Source organism: Marmota flaviventris, chromosome 17 (genome assembly GCF_047511675.1).
Source record: "Marmota flaviventris isolate mMarFla1 chromosome 17, mMarFla1.hap1, whole genome shotgun sequence".
Classification (NCBI taxonomy): domain Eukaryota; kingdom Metazoa; phylum Chordata; class Mammalia; order Rodentia; family Sciuridae; genus Marmota; species Marmota flaviventris.
The window spans coordinates 32241887-32252027 of NC_092514.1; the positions used below are offsets into that span (position 1 = coordinate 32241887).

Genomic DNA, 10141 nt, shown 5'->3' on the forward strand with positions numbered 1-10141 from the left:
GAGTTCTTTTTTTTTTTTCTTTGCATATTTTTTTCTGTATTACAAGTCAAAAAGTTTTGATGTTCTTGAGGTAACTTGAGAGCCACATTATCAAGCCAGATGTTTTTATCACAGGAGATTTGAAAACTACCGTTACTTAACTCATAATACTATAATAGCACTTATTGTTTATCACAGAGGTCTTTAAAAAGATTGAGATGTTTTCAGTATAAATACTTCATATTTATAGACATCCAGTATTAATTTGTCCATTCTAATTAAATAACGAGCATTATGAATGAGTAGGTTGTGATCTGAACATTTGATTGATTTAAAAAATATTAACTCTGTGTGGTGGCACACATCCCAGCTACTTGGGAAGCTGAGGTATGGATCACAAAGTTCAAAGCCAGCTGGGGCGATTTAGTGACATCCTGTCCCAAAATAAATAAAATCAAAAGGACTAAAGGATGTAATTTAATAAAATACTTGCCTAGCTTGTGCAGGGTCCTGGGTTCAATCCTAACTACTCCCAACATGACCCCACCCTCAGGTGTTTAGATTGTGTGTGTGTGTGTGTGTGTGTGTGTGTGTGTGTTTAAATTTATTTTTATGTGATACTGGGGTTCAAACTCAGCCTTGCATGTGTTAAAAGCACATGTTCTGCCTCTGAGCTCTGCCTCCTGACCTCTGGTTAATTGATTTTTTTGAAAATTTAGTTTGAAACTAGTAACTGTAGAAGTTATAAGTGATTTGTTTAAAGTACAAAAGAATGTAATTTTACCTGTTTGTTCCTTGTATTATTAAGCAAAAGCCTCTGCATGTTTCTTTATTATGCTTGATTTGTTTAATGCTTATTAATAGGAAGATGTTCCTCTAGTGAATAAGACTGGCTTTGTGTTGCATGTCATGGTGCAGTTGAACTCCTCAGGCTAATTGTCATGTTCAAAAAGAAGAGAATAGCATGAGAAAACTGGTCCAAATGCCCTTCTTTAATAACCTCAATGGTCTGGTTTACTTTGAGCATGCTGTTTCACTCTGATGTGAGGAATCTGATGATAGATTGATGTATCTGGCCAAGAGAAAAATTGTTAAGTGTTCATTTACAACAACAGAATATCCCCCGCCAAACACCATAGAACTCCTTTGGAGCATTTTATTACTCAGTTCAGTTTTTGAGACATTTCTGATAATTGAGTTTCTGGGTAAATTAGATTTTGCACCAAAAAAAAAAAAAAAAAAAGCAAAATACTCTTGGTTTAAAAGGGGTGAGGTTATTGAGAAAGAGTATTTTGACCCAAGATATACATAAAAGCTTGAAAATTATTTTAAGACTATGGTTACTTTGGCTGTGTACTTTTAAGAGCTTCTTTTAAACATAAAATCATTGATTTGTGCATCAATTTCTTTTTTATGACTATTGACTATTTCAGGACCGTGATTAGCAGCCCTTCTTAATTTAGACATCACTCAGGTATCAAGGATGATAGAAGTCCTTTGCCTGTCTGTGTTCAATACCTATGGTATCAAATATGTGTCTTTTGACTTGGAACAACAACTTTATGAATATTATAGCTTCATGAAATATTGTCTTTCTTTACAGGTGAAGAGCAGAATAAAGAAGCGCTGCAGGATGTGGAAGATGAAAATCAGTGAGACATAAAAGCCAACAAGAGAAACCATCTCTGACCACCCCACTCCTCCCTGTCCCACCCCTTGGAAGTTCCCCATTGTCACTGAGAACCACCAAATCTGACTTTTACATTTGGTCTCAGAATTTAGGTTCCTGCCCTGTTTTTTTTTTTTCCCCCTCCGTATTTTTTGTTTTGTTTTGATTTTTTTTTCTTTTGGTTGTTTTTTTTTTTTTTCCCCCTTTTTTTTAAACCGTTTCCAAAAGTTCTTAAAGGCAAGAGTGAATTTCTGTGGATTTACTGGTTCCAGCTTTTAGGTTCTTTAAGACACTAACAGGACTGCATAGAGGCTTTTTCAGCATTACTGTATTGTCTCCATGCCAGAAGTGGCAAGATCACCATTAGAAATGGAAATTATATTTGAAAGCCATTAGACTTCTAGGTGATGCATCTGAGAGAGAGATTGATCACACTTTAGAGGCATATGTGGTATCATTTTTTTTTCCTTTTTCTAATTGTTTGAATTTTATACCAATGTTTAAACTTAATTGGGTGTTAGCTTGAGGTGGTTAAAAGGTTGTTTTGGGGGAGGTTTGTTGTTATGGTTTTGCTGTAAAAAGTGTTTCAAATTGTGCTGAAATGTTGCTGAAAAGCGTGGTGCTGGTAACAGTTCAACAATCCGTGGCTGCTCATTCTTGCCTACTTTTTACTCTCCCTCTGAAGCAGGTTAGCATTGAAGGTGGTATGGAGAAGCCTGCATGCGTGTTCAATTCTTTGTTTCTTCTCCTTCCCTTTTCCCCTGCCTCCCCTACCCTCCTTCGCTCGCTCAACCTCTTTTGTTCAGTATGTGTAACTTGAAGCTAATTTGTACTACTGGATATCTGACTGGAGCCACAGATACAGAATCTGTATTGTTCTTACTGAAACACAGCATGGAATTAACATTAAACTTAAATAAAACAAACCTAAATTAAAAATGCCAAATATACTGCGCCTCCATCCTTTATACTTCTAAAATAAAATCTGTAGTTCAAACACATTGACAGTATTACATTTGCCTGAATGTGAAAAGATTTCTCCTTTTTTCTTCCATAAATTATTTATCTGTCACCCAAAGATGTATATTTTGGAAAAAGAAATACTGCCTGTAATCTGGTTGTGAAGAACACTAAATAATCTTTTAAGTCAATTGATTACATGTCCTGTCTTCCAAACCAGTTAGCAACCCAGTATGTTGATCATTAAAGTGCAACATGAATATTTAACACAAGGTGTAACTATCGGTCATTTTCTATGATGGAAGGTTGGGTTGTGTACAACCAAACAAGGTTGAATGTGTCAAAATAATTCTCATTGGGCTGACATATACTGTATACTCCTCCCTGAAAAAGTCAGTGGCAGGTGAAGAAAAAAATTCATTTTCTGTTATCCCTTACCAGAAAGACTTGTAAGTAGTTTCTTACAGAGGTAGTTTATGCATCGGTGTTTACATTGTATCGATCATTTTACATTGAGCAGTTAGATCTCTTCATTTTAACATTGATGTACACCTGAACTGTATTTTTTTTTTAATTTTTTAATATTTATTTTCGGCAGACACAACATCTTTGTATGTGGTGCTGAGGATCGAACCCGGGCCGCACGCATGCCAGGCGAGCACGCTACCGCTTGAGCCACATCCCCAGCCCACTGAACTGTATTTTTAAAGTTTACTTTTGGACAAGTTATTTCTAACTTTGCTATTATGAAAGGTACTGCAGTAAATACCCTTGGAATAGTTTCTGCTTGAGTATTTGCATCTGTAAGATGCATTTCTAGCTTTCCTGTGTCCTAGAAAACATTTTTTATTTGGTACATGTTTTCTTAACCACATTTGACTTTTTTTCCTAAAATGACACGTTGACATAAGTATACTCCAGGCCTCAATTCTTAGTAGCAAGGATTTAGGATAGTAAAAAGATGGGTAACATTCTAGTAGTTTTTATCTTAATCATCTGCCAGCAGTTAGAAAATATCATTTTATGAATTGCTTTTCTCATCAAATGGTATACAAATCATTCTCTACTACCCATTTAGAGCAGCCTGGGAGGTTTTCAGTTTGATTTGTTCTGTTACCAACACAAGATGGCCAGATACCGTTGCATTGAAGGCCAAAATAGGAATTCATAAAATTCTGTTGCAAGTTCTTAAAACCATCCATAGCATGCAGGTTTTGTAGACTGTCTCCACACTGAAACTAATGCCTGATTCATGGACATAAAGGGACCAAGTAAACAGAATTAGTGATTTTAATTTTTGTTTTTAACAGAAGAGTCTCTTATGTACTCATATGTCGGGTTGGCCTGTCAAGTGAGTTTGCTTTGTGAAAGGATTAATTTAGTTGGCTGTGTAGCCTTTATGTAGTCAGCAAACTGAGGAATCCTCTAGCATTTTTAAGAGGTGGCAATTTTAGTTAAGGAGAAAGAAATCAATAAAGGTAATAATGCATGGAAGAGGAGGTAGATACAGGGTTTTTTTTTTTGTTTGTTTGTTTTATTTATTTTTGTGTAGGGTCTCACTGTGTTATCCAGGGTGGTTTAGAACTCAAAACTCAAGTAAGCCTTTTGAGTAGCTGGGACCACAGGTGTGATCTACCATACCCAGCAGGTGTTTAGATCCCTATCAAAATTGTAAGGTAGGCAACCAGGGAAGACTGCAGAAAGTGCCTAGTCCCTTCCATGACCTAGAATTGTGGGCCGGAAAGTTTGGGAGTTTCCCCTTGAAGTTTCAGTGCTTGATTTAGTCATCTTTCAGGATCATTTAAGTAAAAACTTTACCGTCATAACTTGAATGCAACTAATTTGTGTTAATTACAGGTCCTGTGGTATTTTGTCTTAAAATGAAGTTTTAACCCCGAAATTTTCTAAAATAGTAGGTGTACTAATAAATGAGTGATACCCTTGCTTGTGTTGTGAAATGTGTGGCTTGGAAAGCAGATTTCTAGTGTTATATTTTGTTGCTTATAGGAAGATGAGAAAGAACTTTGAGGGGTTTTGTTTGTTTTTTGGTACTGTGATTGAACCCAGGGGTGCTGAACCACTGAGCCACATCCCTAACTGCTTTTTATGTTTTATTAGAGACAGTTTCACTGAGTTGCATAGTGCCTTGCTAAGTTGCCTAGGTTGGCTTTGAACTGGAGATCCTCCTACCTTATCCTCCTGAGCCTCTGGGATTGTTTGTATCTTTTTTCCCCCCAAGAATTCAGCCTTTCTTTCTTTCTTTATTGTGTGTGTGTGTGTGTGTGTGTGTGTGGCTGAAGATTAACCCAAGTGCCACATATGTGGTAGGCAAGTGCTCTACCACTGACTTACAGGCCCAGCCCTCCTCTCTTGTTTGAGACAGGGGTCTCAGTTGCTTAGGGCCTCCCTAAATTGCTGAGGCTCACCTTGAACTTGGGATCCTCCTGGCTCAGCCTCCCAAACTGCTGGGATTATAGGCAACTGCTGAGTTGAATGGGGAAATTTGTGGAATAAGTCAACAATTTAACTTGATTTCCACAGACATGCCAACCTTGTTATAAGATCCTTAGAGTTATAAGTTCTTAAGTTAGCTGTTCTGATTCTAGGATAGTAGACAAGCATACTGAAGATTTGGGATGAAGAAGACCCCTTTTGTTTTGAAAACTAATAACTGTTAGGTTGTTAAAGGGATCCTATACAAGCACCTTTAGAAAAGTGATCCCCAGTTCTAACCTGAATCAGGAAATCAAATCCGATCTTTTCTAAAATTTCATTGAGTTTTACTAGGCTCGTAATTGATACAACTAATACTTTGACATTGAATGTCAGCTGTGTACCAGGTAGGAATCTAGCACATAGCACAGAAATAATCAGATGAGGGGCTGCAGTTGTGGCTAAATGGTAGAGTGCTTACCTAGCATGTGTGAGGCACTGGGTTCAGTCCTCAGCACCACATAAAAATAAAGGTATTGTGACCATCTGCAACCCCCCCCCAAAAAAAAAAAAAAAAAAGATGTTGCCTCTGGTTTGCAGATAGGAAAGCTGAATAGGAGAAAAAAACTTGCCCAAAGCAATGGAGATAACGATTCAGTTTTTGTATGACTAATGACTAAAGAGCCTGTGTTCAACCATTGAGCCATTTGGTTATTTAGATACAGCGTCTCGGTTCCTTGCTAAGTTGCTGAGGCTGGCTTTGAACTTGTGATCCTCCTGCCTCAGCCTACCACCATACCTCTCCTGAGCTTTTCTTTATCAAAATTCTGTTTTGTTGAAACATTTTAGTCTAGTCTTTTATCAAAACTCAGTGTTTTGTTGAAACATTTAAATCTAGAGTGATCATTAAAATATTTTAACATTTCTGAAACATTGTAATGTGTATATTAAGTGGCCTATACATCAGAATTGGGGAAATAAAACAAATTTATTTAGGACTCTTTAAAAAAATATTTTTAAGTTGCAAATGGACACAATACCTTTATTTTTATGTGGTGCTGAGGATCGAACTCACTGCTTCACACATGCTAGGGAAGCGCTGTACCAGCGAGCTACAACCCCAGCCCTATTTAGGACTTAAGGTGGCTCCTAAAAAAAAAAAAAAGGAAAATTTTTTATTAATTTAAGATTGTTTTTAGCCAATTTTTAGTCTAGCTTATTGTGGGAAATTTTTTTTTGTTCTGATACTAGAAGTTGAACCCTGGGGCATGTTTCTACTGTGCTACATTCTTAGCTGTTTTTATTTATTTTTAAAATTTATATTTATTGGTACCAGGAATTGAACCCAGGGCACTTAACCATTGAGCCACATCCCCAGCCCTTTTAGAGATAGGGTCTTGCTGAGTTGCTTAGCACCTCGCTTTTTAAAAAATATATATTTTTATTAGTTGTTGATGGACCTTTATTTCATTTACTTATTTATATGTGGTGCTGAGAATCGAACCCAGTGCCTCACACATACTAGGCAAGTGCTCTACCACTGAGCCACAACCCCAGCCCAGGACCTCGCTTTTTGCTGAGGCTGACATCAAACTTGGGATCCTCCTGCCTCAGCCTTACCAAAACGCACATGCCACCATGCCTGCATTAACTTGGAAATTTTTAAACGCATGATTTTGGTGGTGTTTTAAAAATTTTTTAATAGCACATGGAGCAGTTCTTCCAATTTCAAATAATTTAGTTTGACCCAATAGAACCACAGTCCATAGAAATAACTAGTGATGACAGGTTGTCAAGTAATCTCAGTGCTGTGTCAGTTTTCTTACAGTGTCTTCAAGGTCAAACTCTTGGAGTCGTTTTTGGTGACTAAAATGTAATACATTTTACTAAAGTGTTCCTAGGTTGGCACATGAATGAGCTCATTGCTAGGTGCAGGTATAGGCCTGCTATATGTAAAAAGGAGCAAATTTTTCTTTATAAAGATTCCTTGTTTATTTTTGTGTATGTTTTTTATTTTTTGTGGTTTTTTTTGGGGGGGGGCATGTGTGTGTGTGTGTGTACCAGGGATTGAACCCAGTGGCACTAAACCACTGATCCACACCCCTAGCCCATTTAGTATTTTATTTAGAGACAGAGCCCAGCTAAAAATTCCTTGCTTTTGGACATTTCTCACAACTGAAGTTAGGAGTGTGTCATTTTACAACAAGGCAATATGAATCATGTCCAGCAATTTTCTTCCCCTGTCCAAAGCTGTCATTTACAATTTTCCAGTTGTGCTATAGTTTGTGGCACTCCCTTGGCACTCATGCTTCTGTCCCATATTACTTGTTTCTGATCTTTATATATATATATATATATATAAAAGTGTGGGGGGGCACTGGGAATATAGTTTAGTGGTTAAGTACCCCTGGGTTCAATCCCCCAGTTCAAAAAATTTGGACGCTATTAAGTTTGGGATAAGTCTGGTTTTGTGACTAAATTATCTTTCCCATTATTGGCACATCTGTAGCCATGATCACAGGTTACAATAAATACCATAGTCCCTTAGAATTTAATTTTGAGATTATTATTATTTTTTTAAATTTATTTTTATAGTTGTAGTTGGACACAATACCTTTACTTTATTTATTTATATGTAGTGCTGAGGATTGAACCCAGGGCCCTGCATGTGCAAGGCGAGCACTCTACCACTGAGCCACAACCCCAGCCCCATAATTTTGAGATTATTTAAGGAGCCAAACAAATTATTAAATATCAGGCTACCATTAAGGAACTGTAAGCCAAAACAGAGAGAAAATTTTATCCTGATGTGAGGATTTAGAGGAACTTTTTTTTGGGGGGGGTACTCAGGGTCACTCAACCACAGAGCCATATCCCCATGCCTTTTTTCTATTTTATTTAGAGACAGAGTCTCACTGAGTTGTTTAGTGCCTCGCCATTGCTGACGCTGGGTTTGAACTTGGAGTCCGCCTGCCTCAGCCTCCTCCAGATCCACTGGGATTACAGGCATGAGCCACTGCACTCAGGGAAAACTTTTTATGTGTATACTGTTTGTTTCTGTTTTGTTTTTGGTACCAGGGATTGAGCCACATTCCCACCCCTTTTATATATATATATATATATATATATATATATATATATATATATATATATATATATATATATATATATATATATATAAAAGGCCTTGCTAATTGCTGAGCCTGGCTTTGAACTCTCAATCTTCCTACCTCAACTCCCTGAGTCTTTGGGATTACAGGCATGCGCCTGGTTTACTGTTGGTATTTTAACTTTGATTCAAGTGCTAACATATAGAAAAAATACAAATAATATAGCAATGAGTTTTCTGAAAGGGAACACAATATTTAGCCACCACTCAAACACATTAAAAGATAGAATAGCCCCAGGACCTGCATTCTTGAAAACACTTTAATTTTTCATCCAGAAATGGTAACCGGTATTTTATCAGCACTAATTAGTTTTCCCTGTTTCTGAACTTTGTAATCAGAGTTTTCTTGGACTGCTTTCATTTCCTTTCCAGTGGATCCCTTTTTGGGATCAAGAATGCCCTTGAATACTGGGCAAGTGCTCTGCTACTAAGCTACATACAGCCCAGCTTTTTATCTTTCTCAACATGTTTGTGTGATTAATCCATGCTATTGTCTATATCAATAGTATGCTTTCATAGCTATGTGATATTCTACTGCATTAGTGTTCCATTATTCTGTAGATGGACATTGGATTATTTTCAAGTTTTTTGGGATTTGTGGGTTTTTAACTTTTTGGTGGTACTGGTGATTCAACCCAGAACCTCATGCATGCTCGGCAAATATTCTACCAGTGAGCTACATCCCTGTCCCTGTTTTCAAGTTTTAAGTAACACATAATGTGAACATTGTTTTTTTTAATATTTATTTTTTAGTTTTAGGAGGATACAATATATTTTATTTTTATGTGGTGCTGAGGATCGAACCCAGTATCTCACAGGTGCTAAACGAGCACTCTACCACTTGAGCCACAACCCCAGCTCCTAATGTGAACATTCTTTTCGTAGATACATGCATACATTTATGTTGTATACATATCTATGAGTAGAATTACTAGGTCACTGAAGACTCAGATTCAACTTCAGTAGGTGATTACAAAACATTTTTCCAGAGTGGTTAAACTATCATACAGTTCAAGAATTAGTTCCATATCCTCACTAGCATTCACTGTGGTCACTTTTTAGTTAGAGTCACGTTGGTAGGTATGTAAGTGAATTCAGGATTTAGTTTGTTATTTCCCTGATAACTAGTGAAGTTGAGCACTTTTTATATAGTGAACATTTGTTCAATGCCCAATTTTGCCTCTTTTTTTCTGTTGGATTACCATTTTCTTTTTTTTTTAATTTTTATTTTTATTAGTTGCTCAACCATTTTCTTATTTACTTGTAGTCAGTGTTTTAGGAATAGAGTATGTTTTTGGTCTGTTATTGCTATCTTTTCATATTCTGTGCCCTGCTTTTTCATGTGTTAGGTTTTTGAAGTGTGTGTGTGTGTGTGTGTGTGTGTGTGTGTGTGTGTGTGTGTTATCTTGGGATTGAATCCAGGGCTTTGTGCATGCCAGATAAGTAAGCTCCCTAACACTGAGGTATAAACTCCAGCCCCAATGATGTCTTTTGATAAAGTTCTTCATTTTAATATAGTTTAGCTTATCTGCATTTTCCTTTAAGATACTTTTACATATACTATTTACAAGATTTGTCTTCTCCAAGATAACAAATCTTTTACATTATTTTCTAGAAGTTGTTTTACCTATCATATCTAGATCTAGAAACATGGAGAATCTATTGTGCACAACATGAGGGAGATGTTACAACCAACTTTTTGGAGTGGGATACAGCTCAGTTATAGAAACTTGCCTAGCATGTGTAAGCCCTGGGTTTGACCCCTAGCACCAAAAGGAAAAACAGAAACAGAATATCAAATGACCTTGCGCCACTTATTGTACAATGAATCTATTCATCATAGAGCCAATGCTACAGTGTAGATTTAAAAGAATGAAGTATTGGAGGGGGGGGCTGTGGCTCAGTGGTTGAGCACTTGCCTCACGTGCATG

At 36.9% G+C, this 10141-nt stretch overlaps 1 protein-coding gene across 1 annotated transcript in view; it reads left to right on the forward strand.

Moving 5' to 3' along the window:
- Ywhae (tyrosine 3-monooxygenase/tryptophan 5-monooxygenase activation protein epsilon) overlaps nt 1-2594 on the forward strand; it is a 37344-nt gene extending 34750 nt beyond the window's left edge. The window contains exon 6 of the mRNA XM_027924561.2: nt 1583-2594. Within this exon, the coding sequence (XP_027780362.1) occupies nt 1583-1635 (53 nt within the window). The 3' untranslated portion in view covers nt 1636-2594. The remainder of the gene's footprint in view (nt 1-1582) is intronic.
- Nucleotides 2595-10141: the final 7547 nt, after the last annotated feature.